Here is an 18,445-nt window from a genome sequence, read left to right on the forward strand (position 1 = left end):
ACTGTGTGATTGCATCATTCCATCCTCCCGAGATTGTACTCGACCACGAGTACATTAATCGGCAAGCTGGAAGTTGTCCATGACTCTATCTCTCTTCCGGTGTAAATCTCCCAAGGAGTCCTTGACGGCCAGCAAGCGAACCGTTGATGTCCTTGGTGAGAGGGCGGCGGTGTCCTCCGTCTCTTCTTGCGCACGGTCGTCCCCCATGGCTGGGTTGTTTCCCCTCCGGCCAGCCATCCGTCCAAGAATCGGGGCTGCTCTGATACCACTTTGGTGTAATTCAAAGTTGGATTTGGATCCTTTCTTTTATTCAAGAATTCTAATCTGCCATTCTCAATAGGAGAATGGTTATTTATAGATGTGAATGATGGTTACAGCTAATTGTTTGAGTGTAACTAATCAGTTATTGTAACTGATTAGTTTTGAAGAAAACAGAAAAAACAGCTAATAACAGAAAATAACAGAAAACAGCTAATAACAGGAAATAAAAAAACAGCTAATAACAGGAAAATGGCTAATATATATCTGTGCTGTTTATTATGACTGTGTGATTGCATCAAGGATGGTGTTTGTTCTTACTCTAAAGCTACTGCTAGAAAGGTGGTTCTCCCTTTATTTACACATGTTATCTATATTTAATTACTGTATTTATGTGATGGTGAATAAATATCTAAGTCGTTTCAAGTTTGTACATCATGCTTGAGTTAATACAGAAATGTTGTAGAAAGAGTAGAACGATGACATAGTTCACTTTGTTTCTCTACGTACAAAATAACCATTGACTTAAATCAAAGACATTGCACCACAAATGACCATTAGAAAACAATATACAATAGAAAGAATAAAAAATATGCAGAAATTGAAAATGAAAGTGGAAGTAGAAAAAAAAAATGGAAGGAAGAAAAATACCCCCAAAGTTCCAAGTGCAATATGATCATAACCAATTTGTATCACCATGAAAAGATCGAACAAGCTCCAAAATGGATTTTACAGTGCGATTCCAACTCACATAAGCAGTCTCTAGGAATGCCAAACCGTTTCTAAGAAAGGATCATCACAACCCATAACTTTAAATTCTTCAAAACAATGCAATGAAATCAGAGCAGAAAAAAACAGAACAACTCTAACCAACGATAATTGCAAAATAAACCTTATGGAAATGTTATAGAAAGAGTAGAACGATGACATGGTTCACTTTGTTTTTCTATTTACAAAATAACCAATGATTTAAAGGAAAGAATTTGCACCACAAATGACCATTAGAAAGCAATATACATAAAAAAGAATAAAAAATACGCAGAAATTGAAAATGAAAGTGAAAGTAGAAAATAAACTGAAGGCATAAAAATACTCCAAAAGCTACAAATGCATTACGATTCGGAAAAATTTGTATCAACATGAACTGATCGAATAAGCTCCAAAATGGATTTTGCAGTGGAGAGTGGGAAAAATTCTCGCCGGTGGGAAGAGAAGGGAAGACATGGGGTTCAGTTTACATAAATTTTTCTTAATGATTGTTGGAAGAACAAAGAGATTGTGAGGAGATTTAAGGGCAACGACAACAATGACAGAATGTTAAATCTCGAAAGACTAAATGGCCAATTGAATCTTTAAACCAGTTCGATCTGCCTGTTAGTTGTTTTCTTGCTTCTTTATGGAAATGGGGTAGAAAGAGTAGAACGATGACATAGTTAACTTTGTTTTTCTCTTTACAAAGTAGCCAATGACTTAAAAGAAAGACATTGCACAACTTGTGACCATTAGAAAATAATATACATAAGAAAGAATAAAAAATAAGCAGAAATTGAAAATGAAATTGGAAGTAGAAAAGAAATGGAAGAAAAATACCCCAAAACTTCAAAATGCAATATGATCATAACAAATTTGTATCATCATGAACAGATCGACCAAACTCCAAAACAGATTTTGCAGTGGGCTTCCGACTCAAATAAACAGCCTCCATGCTCACCAAAACGTTCCTAAGAAAGGATTCAGCTCCCTACCAACATGCATCACATCCCATAACTTTAATTTCTTCAGAAACAACGTAGTTAACTGAAGGTAAAAAAATCAGAACAAGAACACTAACCAACTTCTTAGGAATCAGCTCCCTACCTCCGAATGCGTCGGGTTCGTTCAGGATCAAAAGTTGCGTAGGGAAATCTTCACTCTTGGCTGAAGCAACAATAGCATGTAGAAAGTAGAAGAGTAAAGCTGGTTAGATCAGAATGCATCGGGTTCCATCGGTATCAGAATTTGCGTAGGCAACTCTTCCCTCTTGGTTGAAGCAACAATTTCCAATAGAAAGTAGAAGAGTTAAACCAGTTAGATAAGAATGCGTCGGGTTCCTTCAGAATCAATACTTGCATAGGAAACTCTTAACTCTTGGAGGAAGCAAAAATAGCATGTAGAAACTCAAAAAGTTAAGTCGGTTAGGTCAAAATGCGTCGAGTTCCTTCGGAATCAGAATTTTCGTAAGGAACTCTCCACTCTTGGTCGAAGTAGGAATAGCCCGTTGGAAATAGATGAGTTAACACTTCAAAAATGCTTCCTATAAAAAGTTATTATATATAGGGACAATCTTCCTTTGTGTTTGGACTGCACCCATGCATTTATAGCACGGGAGCATTCCTTTAGATCACATCGTATCCTTTAGAGATCGCAGTTTGCTACCTTGATTTTCAACTTTTGTCGAGCCCTTTAGAGTTAGTTTGGTTTGAAATAGAGATTTTTGTCTTATGTGATCAAGGTTGTGAAATATCTCACTAGATTTTTTTTATGGAACATTTGATTAGAGAGTAAGGGTTTTGAGAGGTCTTGGGAGGAGATTGAGACCATTGCTGGTTTAAGGCATTTGTTAGTTAAAAACATTACTTTATCCCGTATATCTAAGACAAGCCAAGCTTATTTTCTTCTTAAAACATACTATAATTAGTCAAACAAAAAAATGTTAATAGTCAAATACATTTTTTATTTGACAATTAATTGTGTTAATTACAACAATAACTATAAAAATTGGTTATCATCCTGTTTTGTTTAAAAATCAAATCAAGAGTTTAACTAAATGGAATGCACTACAATGATGATTCTGCTATTATCAGTAATACACAAACCTTGCATATTGAGTGATGAGGATCTCGAAGATTGACCAGTAGATTATCACTTTCAAAATCAAAGTGCACAATATTCTTTCTGTGCAGGTGTTCCATTCTAAAAGCCGCATCCATAGCAATCAAGAGGCGCTTCCACTTTTCAAGACTCCTGCATCAATTGTATTTATGCTTAATCTAAGGGTGAAGATACATTATACTGCAACTAACTTCTAACAAATTAAATTAAACGTATGAAAAATGAGAACAATTGTTACTTTTCATTCTTCAACAAAGCATTTTTGAGCGAACCATTGGCCATATATTCTGTTACTGTGGCCACAGATCTCCCAGGCCCATCAAGCACGACACCATAAAAAGTACCACATTTGGGTGGTGCAAATCAGCAAACTTAATTGCTTCATTCTAAAAATCTTCTCACTGGTACAATATAAAACAACAAAAAGGACTTGAGTCAAGGAATAAAAAGAAAAATACACGAATAACAAAAGAAAAGAAAAGCCAGTTGCTTAAAATGAACAACCTTGCGATCTTGTTTAGAAGGCTTCCCAGCAAAACACCTATCATTGATTCGTTTTATAGCAACATCAGTCCCCTCCATTTTCCATGGTAAAAAGTGCCAAAGGTGCCGGACCCCAATTCTCTTAATTCTTCAAGGTCACTATTCTTTATTACCCGAAGGAAAGAAGAAAAAGAAAAAAAAAGATGTTCGGATGGACAATTTAAACATAAGGTGCAACCTTAAGGTTAAAAATGGAAAACTAAGTATTACCTGCAAGCGGCCAAGGCCTTTTGACATTGGAAAACCAGGATTTGCTTTACCTGAAAGTCTTGTCCTGCCATCGTGGGCAAACATGAAACAAGAATAATTATGGCAAAAAACGTGACATATTCCCGTTGAATAGCCAAATGAATGATGTGTATGTTGCATCTTGTTTTGGAGAATGTTCAGCATTGTATTGGTGTCTTATTTACACTTTGTATAAATCAGTCAGATGTCTTGAATGGTGCTTTTGCATTGCTTTGTTTGCATTCCACTCTCAGATAATGGAAGACAATAAAAATAATCCTCTTGTTTTACTTGTGTTTTAGTATGCTTCCTTTTATCCATTGTTTGGAACTTTCCTTCAAATGGTTGAGCTTCTGGTGTCAAAGTACCATCACATTTGTTGTAATTTATTGAGCTCTTTAGTTATTTTATTACTCTAGTTGAATGGCATAACTTTCGTTTAAATATACATTCAAATCTAATCTTACTTTAACCACTAGTATATGTATGTATACGTGTAAACAAAATCTTGTAATATTGTGTTATCTTATTAACTATGTTGTGAAGTTTATGTAACATTTCACTTGATTGTACTTTTTTTTAAAATAGGACATTTTTTTCTTAATTTTTCAAACACAACTAATATCTACTTGGACTCCTTGTACTCCTTGTAAATGGAGTGTATTCTTGATTAACTTAAACACTTAAATTCTTTTACCACACATATCAATTACTAAAATTTCATAATATCAAAATTCAACATATCCATAAGTTAAAAAACATATTTTGTAATAATACTCGAAATTTGGGATGGGTAGTCTGGGTTGTTAGTGTTGTCAGTGTTAGAATACCCCTAGTGGTTTGTGTCAAAAAAGTCTCCTTTTAAAAGTTGAAAGATGCCCTTAAACTTTCGAAAACGGTTCAAAAATACCATTGTCTTTGGTTTTAGATGAAAGTCGCTAAAGTTTTGTTTAAAAAATAATCATCAACTATTGAAAAGTTCTGTTTAAAAAATATTGATGAATTATTGAAAGTTCCATAAATATCCTTTTATGCTTAAAAAAAATTCAAAAAAAATGTTCATCGATCCAATTCATACACCTATTTCTTTACACTTATAATAAAAAGCCCATAGAAAGTAGAGAACTTTTCACTCTTGCATGAAGCTACAATAGCCCGTAGAAAGTAGGAGAGTTAAGCTTGTTAGGTTAGAATGCGTCGGGTTCGTTTGGGATCAAAACTTGCATCAGAACTCTTCACTCACGGTCGAAGCTACAATAGCTGGTAGAAAGTAGGAGAGGTAAGCCTATTAAGTCATAATGCATTGGGTTCTTTCAGGATCAAACTTTCGTAGGAAACTCTTCACTCTCGACCGAAGCCACAATAACTTGTAGAAAGTAGGAAAGATAAGTTGGTCAGGTCAAAATGCGTCGGGTTCCTTCCGTATTAGTATTTGCGTAGGGAACTCTTCACTCTTGGTGAAAGCAACAATTTCATGTAGAAAGAAGGTGAGTTGAAGCGATTAGATCATAATGCGATGGGTTCCTTCGGGATCAATACTTGCGTAGGGAACTCTTAACTCTTGGTGGAAGCAAAAATAGCCCGTAGAAAGTCGAAGATTTAAGCCAATTAGTTTAGAATGTGTTGAGTTCCTTCGGGTTCAAAATTTTCGTAGGGAACTCTTCACTCTTGGTCGAAGCAACAATGGCCGGTTGAAAGTAGAAGAGTTAAGCCAGTTAGGTCAGAATGCATGTTTGGTTCTTTAGATATCCGAACTTGCACAGGGAAATCTTCACTCATGGTCGAAGCAACAATAACCTGTAGAAAGTAGGAGAGTTAAGCTGGTTAGGTCAGAATGTGTCGGCTTTCTTTGGTATCAGAAATTGTGTCGGGAACTCTTCACTCTCGATTGAAGCCACAATAGCTCGTAGAAAGTAGGAGAATTAAGCCGGTTAGGTTAAAATGCATCGAGTTCTTTGGGATCATAACTTCTTCGACAACTCTTCACTCTCGGCCGAAGCCACAATAGCCGTAGAAAGTACGGGAGTTGGCCGTAGAAAGTAGGGAATGCTTTCTTGGCCGAAGCAACAACAACTTGTAGAAAGTAGGAGAGTTAAGCTGGTTAGGTCAAAATGTGTCAGGTTCCTTCAATATCAGAATTTCCATAGGGAACTCTTCCCTCTTGGCCGAAGCAATACTATAGAAAGTAGGAGAGTTAAAGTGGTTAAATCATAATTCATTGGGTTCCATCGGGACCAATACTTTCGTAGGGAACTCTTAACTCTTGGTGGAAGCAAAAATAGCCTGTAGAAAGTAAGAGAATTAAGACGGTTAGGTCAGAATGCATCGAGTTCCTTTGAAATCAGAATTTTCGTAGGGAACTCTTTACTATTGGCCGAAGCAACAATAGCTCGTTGGAAGTAGAAAAGTTAAGCCAGTTGGGTCAGAATGCATTTGGTTCTTTCGATATCAGAACTTGCATAGGAAAATCTTCACTCATGGTCAAAGCAATAATAGCTCGTAGAAAGTAATAGAGTTAAGCTGGTTAGGTTAGAATGCATCGAGTTCCTTTGGTATCATAACTTGTGTCAGGAACTCTTCCCTCTTAGCTGAAGCCACAATAGCCCATAGAAAGTATGAGAGCTAAGCAAAATAGTTTAAAATGCGTCGGGTTCCTTCCAGATCAGAACTTGTGTTGGGAACTTTTCACCCTCGGTTGAAGCCACAATAGACCATAGAAAGTAGGAGAGTTAACCCGAATAGGTTAAAATGCATCTAGTTCCCTCGAGATCAGTACTTTCATCAACAACTCTTCACTCTCGACTAAACCCACAATAGCCCGTAGAAAGTAGGAGAGTTAAATCGGTTAGGTCAGAATGCGTCGGGTTCCTTTAGGATCAGAACTTGCTTAGAGAACTCTTCACTCTTGGTCGAAGCCACAATAGCCCGTAGAAAGTAGGGGAGTTAAGACGGTTGGGTCAGAATGCATCGGGTTCCTTCAGAATAAGAACTTGCATATAGAACTCTTAACTCTTGGTCGAGGCAACAATAGGTCGTTGGAAGTAGAAGAGTTAAGCTAGTTCGGTCAAAATGCATTCGGTTCTTTCGATATTAGAACTTGCGTAGGAAAATCTTCACTCATGGTCGAAGCAACAATAGCCCATAAAAAGTAGAAGAGTTAAGCATATTAGGTCAGAATGCGTCTGGTTCCTTTGTGATCAGAACTTGTTGGTGAACTCTTCACTCTCGACCAAGAAACAATAGCCTGTAGAATGTAGGAGAATTAAGTCGGATAGCTCAGAGTGCGTAGGGTTCCGTCTGGATCAAAACTTTCATAATGAAATCTTCACTTATGGTCGAAGCAACAATAACATGTAGAAAGTAGGAGAGTTAAGCCGATTAGGTTAGAATGCGTCGAGTTGCTTTGGGATTAGAACTTGTGTGAGGAACTCTTCACTCTCGGCCGAAGCCACAATAACCCGTAGAAAGTAAAAGAGTTAAGCTGGTTTGATTAAAATGAATCGGGTTCTTTTAGAATCAGAACTTGTTCGTGAACTCTTCACTCTCGGCTGAACCTACAGTAGCCCGTAAAATGTAGGAGAGTTAAGCCGAAAAGCTCAAAGTGTGTCAGGTTCCTTCCGAATCAGAACTTTTATCGGGAACTCTTCACTCTCGGCTAAAGCCACAATGCCCCATAGAAAGTACGAGAGTTAAGTCGGTTAGGCAAAAATGCATCGGGTTCCTTCGTGATCAAAACTAGCGTAGAGAACTTTTCACTCTTTGGTCGAAGCCATAATAACCCGTAGCATGTAGGAGAGTTAAGCTGGTTAGTTCAGAATGTGTTGGGTTCCTTCGAGATCAGAACTTGTGTGGAGAACTCTTCAATCTTTGTCGAAGCCATAATAACCCATAGAAAGTAGGAGAGTTAAATCGATTAGGTCAGAGTGCATCGGGTTCCTTCGAGACATGAACGTGCATTAGGTACTCTTCACTCTTGGATGAAGCAATAACAGCCCATAGAAAGTTAGAGAGATAAGTCGATTAGGTCGCAATGCATCGGGTTCCTACGGGATCAAAACTTGCGTAGGGAACTTTTCACTTTTGGTTGTAGTAACTATAGCCGGGTAGAAAGTAGGAGAGTTAAGCGGGTTAGGTCAAAATCCATCGGGTTCCTTTGAGTTCAGAACTTGCGTAAATAACTTTTCACTTCGCCGAAGCCACAATAGGCCGTAGAAAGTAGGAAAGTCAAGCCGGTTAGGTCAGAATGCATCGGGTTCCTAAATTGCATAAGGAACTCTTCACTCTTGGTTGAAGCAACAATAGCCTGTAGAAAAGTTGGATAGTTAAGCTAGTTAGGTCAGAATACGTCAGGTTCCTTCAGAATCAAAGCTTGCGTAGAGAACTCTTCACTCTTGGCTGAAGCAACAATAACCGGTAGAAAGTAGAGAGAGTTAAGCTGGTTTAGGTTGGAATGTATCAAGTTCTTTACGTATCAGAATTCACATAGGGAACTTTTTACTCTTGGCCAAAGCAATCAATTTCTGTAGAAAGTAGGAGAGTTTAAAGTGGTTAGGTCAGAATGCGTCGGGTTCCTTCGGGATCGATAGTTGTATAGGTAAACTCTTCACTCTCTGGCCGAAGCAACAATAGCTAGTTGAAAGTAGAAGAGTTAAGCCAATTAGGTCAGAATGCGTTGGGTTCCTTCGATATCAGAACTTGCGTAGGAAAATATTCACTCACGGCCGAAGCAACAATAGCCTGTAGAATGTAGGAGAGTTAAGCCGCATTAGGTCAAAATTCGTTGGGTTCTACGGTATTCAACTTTTCCTTCCTTACACTTCTTTTTTTCTTGTTCATTTTATTGATATAATTTTTACCACAACTCATCAGATAGGAATTGATAACCATTTTCTTTTTTAGAACTGTTTTCTTTTTATTTTAAAAATTAAACATATATACAATGCTTGCACTTTTAAGATTAGTGGCGATTTAAGAAGAATGATGATGGTTCATTCGTGACTTTCATTTGTGGTTCTAGGCCTCTAATTTTTTTTTCAATTACAATACTATGACGTCAAATAACTGTCGCGAAAAGTATTATCCGAAAAGTTTCGCCTTTTCCCGCGCGTTTTTTTTCCTTTTGTGATAATTTTTTTTCCTCCCTCCATTTTGTGATATAAACAACTGTCGTAGTAGATAATTTTTGTTGTAGTGTTACTACATTTGGAACTTGACAAAAACCTGTTTGCTAGATGATCCCTTATATGACTCAATTTCTTTTTCCTAGTGTTTTTATTCACTTATAAAGTCATTTCAAACACAATACTATACATTTGATTTGTGAACTTTAGTCACTATGGTTTCTTTACCTATGCATTGCCAAATCAAGCACTATACCATAAAACTTCTAGGACTAACTTATGAATTGATCAATTAAAATGACATGATTTGCACTATAGACGCCTTTTGCACACCACTTAGGTTGGTTTAGCACTATAGTTCTTGTCTTATTTACCATTTTTGGTCGTTAATTCCTTCTTTGTTTTTCAATTTTTGGTAGTTTATGAGTTAAGAAAGCTCACACTTAAGCATTGTTTGATAGTCTTTACAGCCTAAGCACCTCTTGGACACTACATAGGTTGGTTGGCACTATAGTTGATGCACTTGCACACTTGGTTTCCATTTAAGGTCCTTAAGTCCTTTTTGGTCACTTTTTGGTAGGTTATGTGTTGGAAATTGATAAGAAACCCCTAGGCATTGGATCTAAGAATCATGTTAAACAACAAGACTCAAAGAACACAACCCCACTAGCCGCAAAACCAATTTGATTTCAACCCCTAAGATAGGCTACATACAAATTGCTTAGATGATCTAAGAAACCAAGGATCGAACAAAATTAGAAACTCCCATCAATCCTTAATCTTCAAAACACTCCACAAGTAAGGTAGATCAATTCTCACTTGAATGCTTCAAATGTTTGTGCATTCTATCACAACAGACAAGAACAAAATTCTACATTCTAGAATTTTCAGATTTCTTTCATCCCAAATTCTTCTTTTTAAATGTGGAAAAATTACAACCCTATTTATACTAATTAAAATATGAAATGAAAGGTCAAAACATTTAATTTGATAACCTTTCAACTAACATAATAACTAAAAACACATAAACATTATTTCTTAAACATTTAAATTTATGACTTTTGAGTTGCCCAAAATAACTCTTCAACTTCCAAGCATTGCATCTACTCAACTTCTTCATTTGATTCAATCATGATTTCTTGATCCATATCAGGAATGCTCACAGTTAAACATTCTTGGTTTGTCTTTAAACCTTAGGCACCTTTTGGACACTACTTGGGTTGGTCTGGCACTATAGTTGTTGCTTTTGTGCACTTATTTTCATTTTGGGTCGTTAAGTCCTTTTTTCTGACATTTTGGTAGATTTTGAGTTGAGAAAGCTCACACTTAAGCATTCTTTGGTTGTGTTTATATAATAGGCACGTTTTTTAAACTACTTAGGTTTGTTTGGCACTATAATTATTGCACATGCGCACTTGGTTGCCATTTCGGGTCGTTAAGTTATTTTTTCAGATATTTTGGTAGGATATGAGTCGACAAAGCTCACACTTACAAGTTCTTGGGTTGCATTTACAGCTTAGGCACTTTTTGGACACTACTTAGGTATGTTTCGCACTATAGTTGTTTCACTTAGGCACTTGGTTGCCAATTGGGGTCGTTAAGTCTTTTTTTTTTTACATTTTTGTTTGTTATGAGTCGAGAAAGCTCACACTTAAATATTATTTGGTTGCGTTTATAGCTTACGCAACTTTTGGATACTACTTAGGTATGTTTGACATTTTATTTGTTGCTCTTGGGCACATGCTTGCCATTTCGAGTCGTTAAATCATTTTTTCTGACTTATCGGTAGGTTATGAGTCGGGAAAGCTCACACTTAAGCATTCTTTGGTTGTCTTTAAACCTTAGTCACCTTTTAGACACTAATTAGGTTGTTTTAACAGCATATTTGTTTAACTTACGCACTTGGTTGAAATTTTTGTTCATCAAGTCCTTTTTTGTGATTTTTTGGTAGCTTATGAGTTAAGAAAGCTCACACTTAAGCATTCAATGGTTGCCTTTACAACTTAACACCGTTTGGATAGTAGTTAGGTTGGTTTGACACTATAGTTTTTGAATTTGGGCACTTGGTTGCCATTTCGGGTTGTTAAGTCATTTTTTTCTCATTTTTTCGTAGCTTATGAGTTGGAAAAGCTCACAGTTAAGCATTGTTTGGTTGATTTTAAGCCTTATGCACCTTTTGGACACTAGTTAGGTTAGTTTGGCACTATATTTGTTGCACTTGGGCACTTGGTTGCAATTCGAGTCGTTAAGTCCTTTTTTCTAACATTTTGGTAGGTTATAAGTAGAGAAAGTTCACACTGAAGCATTCTTTGATTGCATTTACAACGTAGGCACCTTTTGGACACTACCTAGGTTGGTTTGGCATTATAGCTGTTGCACTTGGACACTTGATTTCCACTTCAGGTCGTTAAGTCCTTTTTCTCACATTTTTTAAAGTTATGATTTGGAAAATCTCACACTTAAGCATTTTTTTTGCTGTCTTTAAACCTTAGGAACCTTTTGGACATTAATAAGGTTTCTTTGGCACCATAGTTGTTGCACTTTGGCACTTGGTTGCAATTTCGGGTTGTTAAGTCCTTTTTTCTAACTTTTGTTAGGTTATGAGTCGGGAAAGCTAACACTTAAGCATTCTTTTGTTTCCTTTACAGCTTACGCACCTTGGTTTGGCACTATAGTTGTTGTACCTTGGCATTTGGTTGTCATTCCGGGTTGTTAAATTCTTTTTTCTAACTTTTTAGTTGGTTATGAGTCTAGAAAGCTCACATTTAAGCATTCTTTGGTTTTCTTTAAAGCTTAGGCACCTTTTGGACACTACTTAGGTTTATTTGGCACTATAGTAGTTGCATTTGGGCACTTGGTTGCGATTTTAGGTTGTTCAGACCTTTTTTTCTCACTTTTTGGTAGCTTATGCATTGGAAAAGCTCACAGTTAAGCATCGTTTGGTTGTCTTTAAATCTTAGGCACATTTTGGACACTAGTTAGGTTTGTTTGGCACTATAGTGTTGCATCTGGACACTTGGATGCAATTTGTGTCGTTAAGTCCTTTTTTCTAATATTTGAGTAGGTTATGAGTAGAGAAAGCTAACACTTAAACATTCTTTGTGTTGGAATTTATGTCCTAAAACAGAACAAGAATTCTAACCAACGATAACAAAAAAATCCACCTTAACCCTTGATCCATGCCGTCCATTGGGAGGTACAGCACTGGACATGATTGAGAACTATCGGTTCCCAGCCGCAAGTTTCGACATCGACAAAGATTTTCCAAGGGAAATGAAAATTTTGGAAATGGGTAGTGAAGAAAAATAAGGTTGAAAGGATTTTGTTTGGAGAGTGGACAAAATTATGACCGATGTGGAGAAAAGGGAACATATGGGGTTCGGTTTACAGGGATTTTTCTTAAGGATTGTTGGAATAACAAAGAGATTGTGAGGAGATTTAAGGGCAACGACAAGAATGGCAGAATGTTAAATCCCAAAAGACTAAATGGCCAATTGAATGTTTAAGTAGATTGATTTGCCTGTTAGCTGTTTTCTTGCTTCTTTACGGAAATGGGGTAGAAAGAGTAGAACGATGACATAGTTCACTTTGTTTTTCTCTTTACAAAGTAGCCAATGACTTAAAAGAAAGACATTGCACAACAAGACCATTAGAAAATAATATACGTAAGAAAGAATACAACGTAAGCAGAAAAGAAATGGAAGAAAAATACCCCAAAACTTCAAAATGCAATATGATCATAACAAATTTGTATCATCATGAACAGATCGAACAAACTCCAAAACAGATTTTGCAGTGGGCTTCCGACTCAAATAAACAGCCTCCATGCTTGCCAAATTCCTAAAGGCAGCGCAATTAAGCAGTAACCATCAATTCAAAACAACAGGAAAGACAGAAAGAGTTGCAATGCGTTAGTTTACTGTTTCAGATCGCTTTAGAAGGGGACCCTGCAACAAATTCCGACCAGACCCAGAGGCCAGCTGCCGCTTGATCTTCTCCAAACTGTCCCCGGCATCTTCCGCTCTCTCCACCAACAACAATCATAAATTAAAAACATGTTGAGCCAACAAAGATACACACCAGCAAACTTTTGAACATAGGACCCTCCTAAACTACTCACTTTTGAACATAGGACTTCCCCAACTATCTACTCACTTCTGAACATACAACCTTGATAGAACACTTATGTACTGTTTCTATTATATTGATATTTGAGACTTAAAGTTGCAATAGAAAGAAAATTACAGAGAAATTACAAACAACAAGCAAAGAAACCCTCCTAATCCAAAACAGAAATAAACACAATTCAAAATACTACAATTAAAACCAGAACAATTCTGGCAGGCCCTTCCTTTTACTAAAAACTGCCTGCCCTTTCCCATCTCCCTCTCATCCATTTAACTTCCTGTTTTAGATAACTATCATCCTTTTGAATAAGTAACTGTGTTGATTACTAACGTGCCTTACTTTCCTTTCTTCTATTATAAGTAAAATAACAATGGTGGTCTAACAGACCTCCTAAACTATCCACTCTAGAGCATGTTAAATCACCAATTCATCCAAAAACTAATGACGTAAATGTAATATTATATCTTCAACGTAAATGTAAATGTAAACTAATGACACTACAAGTGATTTTGAAACTAAGACATTGAAGCAGTATGTTAGGAAGGGTGATGGAACCAGCAAGAGTGGGGGGAGTTCTTTAAAACAATCAGAGGTCAAGAGAAAGAAGGGATCAGCTAAATCTATTTCTGGAAAAAACGTGAAAAGATTGTCAGGTGATGATGATAAAAAGGAAACCACACCTGTGCTGAAACCAGCCTCCAAAAATTGGAAGTAAATCAAAGGATCAAGGCACTCTTGAAATTGGAAGTAAACTTGGTAGCACAGGGAATACGTGGGGTTCGGCTTACAGTGATTTTTCTTAATGATTGTTGGAAGAACAAAGAGATTGTGAGGAGATTTAAGGGTAACGACACAAATGCAGAATGTTAAATCCAAAAAGGCAAAATGGCCAATTGAATATTTAAGGAAGTTTGATCTGCCTGCTAGCTGTTTTCTTGCTTCTTTATGGAAATGTGTAAGACCTCCAATTATTCATACATATCAAAGGAGGGGCAGAAAAGTAATTGGACAAATTAATAATGAGGAAGGAAAAAGAGGAGGAGATCGTGCAGGTGGGGCCCAGGCACAGAAATAAGAGAAAGATGAGAGAAGGAATATAAATAGGTTTTTTAGGTCTAGGGGAGGTAGGTTTTATTTTTATCCTGAAGTTGGCGGCTGCTTAGCCTAGAGGAATATCCAGTCTTTCCCTAGAGGAAGCTGGGTTTGTCTTCATTATTCCTTGTTTTTCTTGAATCTTTATGTTTTTCTGTACTCATTTTGGCTATATATAAATAAAGATAGCAGAGAGCTACCTCTGTTTTTGGCCATTGTAAGGGAGAAATAGTGAAGTAAGCAAGTTGAATCCTTACATATTGGTATCAGAGCCTCCACACTGGGGGTGATCACGCGTCTGATGGCTCAAAGACAGATAGAAGAACGGGTAGAAGGTACTGAAAAGGAAATTATGAGTCTGAAGGAGATGATGCTGGAAATGAAGAAATCGATGGATCGAATGACAGACGAGCTAAGAGAAAACCATGGTGCTAAGAAAAAAGAAGAAGCAGGGACTACAGACGACATCAGGTTGAAACTGAAGGGAAAACTGGAAGAGGCCGGAACCACAGTCGAGTCGGGTGGAAGCAGCGCAGACCGAAGTACAAAAAATTAGAAATGCCACTGTTTACAGGGGTGAACCCTGAATCCTGGGCGTACCGAGCAGAACATTTTTTTGATATAAATGACTTACCGGAAGCTGAGAAGGTCAAAGTAGCAGTCGTGAGTTTTGGACAGGAAGAGGTAGACTGGTTTAGATGGAGTAATCGTAGAAAGAGGGTGGAATCTTGGGAGGACTTGAAGGAAAGGATGTTTGATTTCTTTAATGATACAGGACAGCAGAGCTTGGGGGCAAGATTAATCCGTATTAAGCAAGAAGGCTCATACAGCGAGTACGTTAAGAAGTTTGTTACATACTCAGCCCCCCTCCCGGACATGGCAGAAAGTGTTCTGCTGGATGCGTTTTTAACGGGTCTGGAACCCTCACTGCAAGCGGAAGTAATCAGCAGACACCCTCAAACTTTAGAGGAATGTATGAAGGAAGCTCAGCTGGTGAATGATAGGAATATAGCATTAAAACTGGCGATGGAAGAGTTGGATATAGTTGAGCCCAAAAGGAATGAGAACAGCAGCAAATTTCAAGGAAAAAATGAGAAGACAGAAAGTAAAAAGACAGAGTTTGTGATGAAGCAGGTAACTATTCCATTGAAAAATGATTACCAGAAAAAAGATCCCCCAATTAAACGGCTGTCGGATACGGAATTTAGAGCAAGGCTGGATAAGGGGCTTTGTTTCAGATGTAATGAAAAGTACGCCCCAGGCCATCGATGTAAAGGGAGAGAAAAAAGAGAGTTGATGCTCCTTATACTAAATGAGGAAGAAGACCACAAAAGGGAAGAGGATACAGAGGATGAGGCAAGCGAAGTAATAGAACTGAATCATCTGGAATTGAATATGGATAACCCTATTGAATTGAGGTTGATCACGGGAGTTACATCAAAAGGGACGATGAAATTAAAAGGACATGTGAACGGAAGGGAAGTAGTTATTCTGATTGACAGCGGGGCGACCAATAACTTCATCAGCCAAGTGTTGGTAGATGAACTACAGCTGAGCATCGATCCGGGAACTCGTTTTGGAGTTACCATTGGGAATGGCAACCAATGTGAAGGAAGTGGGATTTGCAAGAGGGTGAAGGTGAAGTTAAAAGAGTTAACAATCGTAGCAGATTTCCTAGCGGTAGAGTTAGGAACGGTAGACTTGGTGCTTGGGATGCAATGGCTAGATTCGACAGGAACCATGAAGGTTCACTGGCCATCCCTAACCATGACGTTTTGGAGGAAGGGTAGAAGAATAATCCTAAAAGGTGACCCTTCTCTAACGAAGTCAGAATGTTCATTGAGAACCTTAGAGAAAACGTGGCAATCCGGGGACCAAGGATTCCTCTTGGAATTCGAAAACTATGAAGGAGAATCGGAAACAGAAGCTGAATTGAAGGGAAAGGAAGAAGGATTACCCATGGTTCAGCGATTGCTCGAGCAATATGCAGATGTCTTTAGGTTGCCCAGGGGTTTACCGCCAAGGAGAGCCATAGACCATCGCATTCTGACCGTGGCCGATCAGAAACCAATTAATGTAAGACCATATAAGTATGGCCATGTACAAAAGGAAGAGATTGAAAAATTGGTGTTAGAAATGTTACAAGCTGGGGTGATTCGTCCAAGCCGCAGCCCATATTCGAGCCCGGTCCTCTTAGTGAAGAAAAAAGATGGAGGGTGGAGATTTTGTGTAGATTACAGGAAACTCAATCAAGTAACGGTGGCTGATAAATTTCCAATTCCCGTGACCGAAGAACTCTTAGATGAACTTCATGGTGCGACAGCTTTCTCAAAGTTAGACCTTAAATCTGGATACCACCAGATTAGGATGAGGGAGGAAGATGTGGAGAAAACAGCTTTCCGCACGCATGAAGGACATTATGAGTTCTTGGTGATGCCTTTCGGCCTTACGAATGCTCCTGCCACCTTCCAATCTCTCATGAACGAGGTGTTCAAACCATTCCTTCGAAGGTGTGTCCTGGTTTTTTTTTATGACATTCTAGTTTATAGTGTGGACATAGATGAGCACATGAAACATTTAGGAATGGTTTTTGCTATCTTGAGGGACCATGAATTGTTTGCAAATAGGTCTAAATGTGTCATTGCTCATTCCCAAGTTCAATATTTGGGTCATCTGATTTCCAGCAGAGGAGTGGAGGCTGATGAGGACAATTCGCAGTATGGTAAATTGGCCACGGCCGAAAGATATAACTGGGCTGAGGGGATTCCTTGGACTGACTGGGTATTATAGAAGATTTGTGAAAAGCTATGGAGAAATAGCTGCACCCTTAACCAAATTACTTCAGAAAAATGCATTCCATTGGAATGAGGAAGCTACAATAGCGTTTGACCAGCTGAAGCTAGCAATGACAACCTTACCGGTATTAGCATTGCCGGATTGGTCTCAGCCCTTCACAATCGAAACTGATGCTTCAGGAGTAGGTTTAGGTGCAGTTTTATCACAGAATGGTCATCCCATCGCATTCTTCAGCCAGAAACTGTCCCCAAGAGCCCAGGGTAAGTCGATCTATGAAAGGGAATTGATGGCGGTTGTCCTTTCGGTGCAAAAATGGAGACATTATCTCCTGGGCTGAAAGTTCACAATTGTTTCAGATCAGAAGGCTCTGAAATTTCTGTTAGAACAGAGGGAAGTTCAGCCTCAATTCCAAAAGTGGCTCACAAAACTTTTGGGGTATGACTTTGAGATCTTATACCAGCCGGGTCTGCAGAATAAGGTGGCGGATGCTCTCTCAAGGAAGGACCATTCGGTGAAGTTAAATACAATGACAACCACAGGCATAGTTGATATAGAGATAATAGCGAAGGAAGTTGAAATGGATCAAGAACTTCAGAAAATTATTGCCGAACTTAAGGGAGAGGTGGATCAAGGTGGGAAATACCAGTGGAACAATGGCAGGCTGCTATATAAAGGAAGGATGGTGCTGCCGCGAAATTCCTCCCTCATTCCGAGTCTTCTACACACGTTCCATGATTCCATATTAGGAGGGCACTCGGGATTCTGATGGATCTTACTGTTCCAACTCTTAATATAGAAGGATGAAATATATATGATAGTATTAAGATGAAAATGGTAGAAAATAAGTAGTACAGAATGCTCTCAATCGACGGCTCCCTCTCCTGCTATTCTATCTTTCAAGAATAAAACAGTAAGACTCTTGACAACCAAAAACCTACTCATCCTTTCCTTCTCTTCTTTATTTATATTCGCTCCCTCACTTCCCTCATCGTGGTCCCCTCTCAGCGAATCGTGCGACGACGCTCCACTCACCTGTGGTCCCCACCTGCAGTTGGTTACATAACCAACTTCCCCTCCTTCTTCTCTTTCCTATTCCTTCTCCTACTATATTGGTGTATGATGGGTGGTCTAACATTGCATTCCCGGTCCAGTTTCACCTTGTCCTCAAGGTGGAAATCGGGGAAGGATTGCTGAAAGTTGTCATAGCTTTCCCATGTGGCTTCGTGATGCGGCAGACCCTTCCAGCTTATTAAAACCTCCCACCTGCCTGTTTCGTTTTGTCTATATCCGTTAGTTTCCTGTGGTACGGCTTTCCACTCGTGATTTGCAGTCAAAAATGGCAACAGTTCTTCGCTATTCGCACTCTCCCCAACAGCCTTTTTTAATTGTGACACATGGAACACGGGGTG

At 38.3% G+C, this 18,445-nt stretch overlaps 1 protein-coding gene and 1 long non-coding RNA gene across 3 annotated transcripts; one reads left to right on the forward strand and one right to left on the reverse strand.

The window, feature by feature from the left end:
- Positions 1-2,099: 2,099 nt before the first annotated feature.
- On the reverse strand, positions 2,100-4,087 carry LOC116406174. Of its 2 annotated transcripts, XR_004219184.1 has the most exons (5): positions 3,883-4,087; positions 3,634-3,776; positions 3,368-3,530; positions 3,114-3,261; positions 2,100-2,175 (listed from the first exon to the last, which is right to left on the reverse strand). It is a non-coding gene; the product is annotated as an uncharacterized LOC116406174 (long non-coding RNA). The 2 variants fall into 2 exon arrangements; XR_004219183.1 differs by having other exon boundaries at positions 3,634-4,085.
- Positions 4,088-14,085: 9,998 nt separating this feature from the next.
- Positions 14,086-17,349, forward strand: LOC116406178 (uncharacterized protein K02A2.6-like). Its single transcript, XM_031889866.1, has one exon. It carries the CDS (start codon positions 14,799-14,801, stop codon positions 17,028-17,030), a length of 2,232 nt encoding a protein of 743 aa, XP_031745726.1. The 5' UTR covers positions 14,086-14,798; the 3' UTR covers positions 17,031-17,349.
- The last annotated feature ends 1,096 nt before the right edge of the window (positions 17,350-18,445 follow it).

This window comes from Cucumis sativus, unplaced genomic scaffold (genome assembly GCF_000004075.3).
Source record: "Cucumis sativus cultivar 9930 unplaced genomic scaffold, Cucumber_9930_V3 scaffold70, whole genome shotgun sequence".
NCBI classification, from domain to species: domain Eukaryota; kingdom Viridiplantae; phylum Streptophyta; class Magnoliopsida; order Cucurbitales; family Cucurbitaceae; genus Cucumis; species Cucumis sativus.

What these genes read in the sequence shown, in the direction of transcription:
- LOC116406178 (XM_031889866.1), top strand. Translation starts at nt 14,799, where the DNA reads ATGCCACTGTTTACAGGGGTGAACCCTGAATCCTGGGCGTACCGAGCA.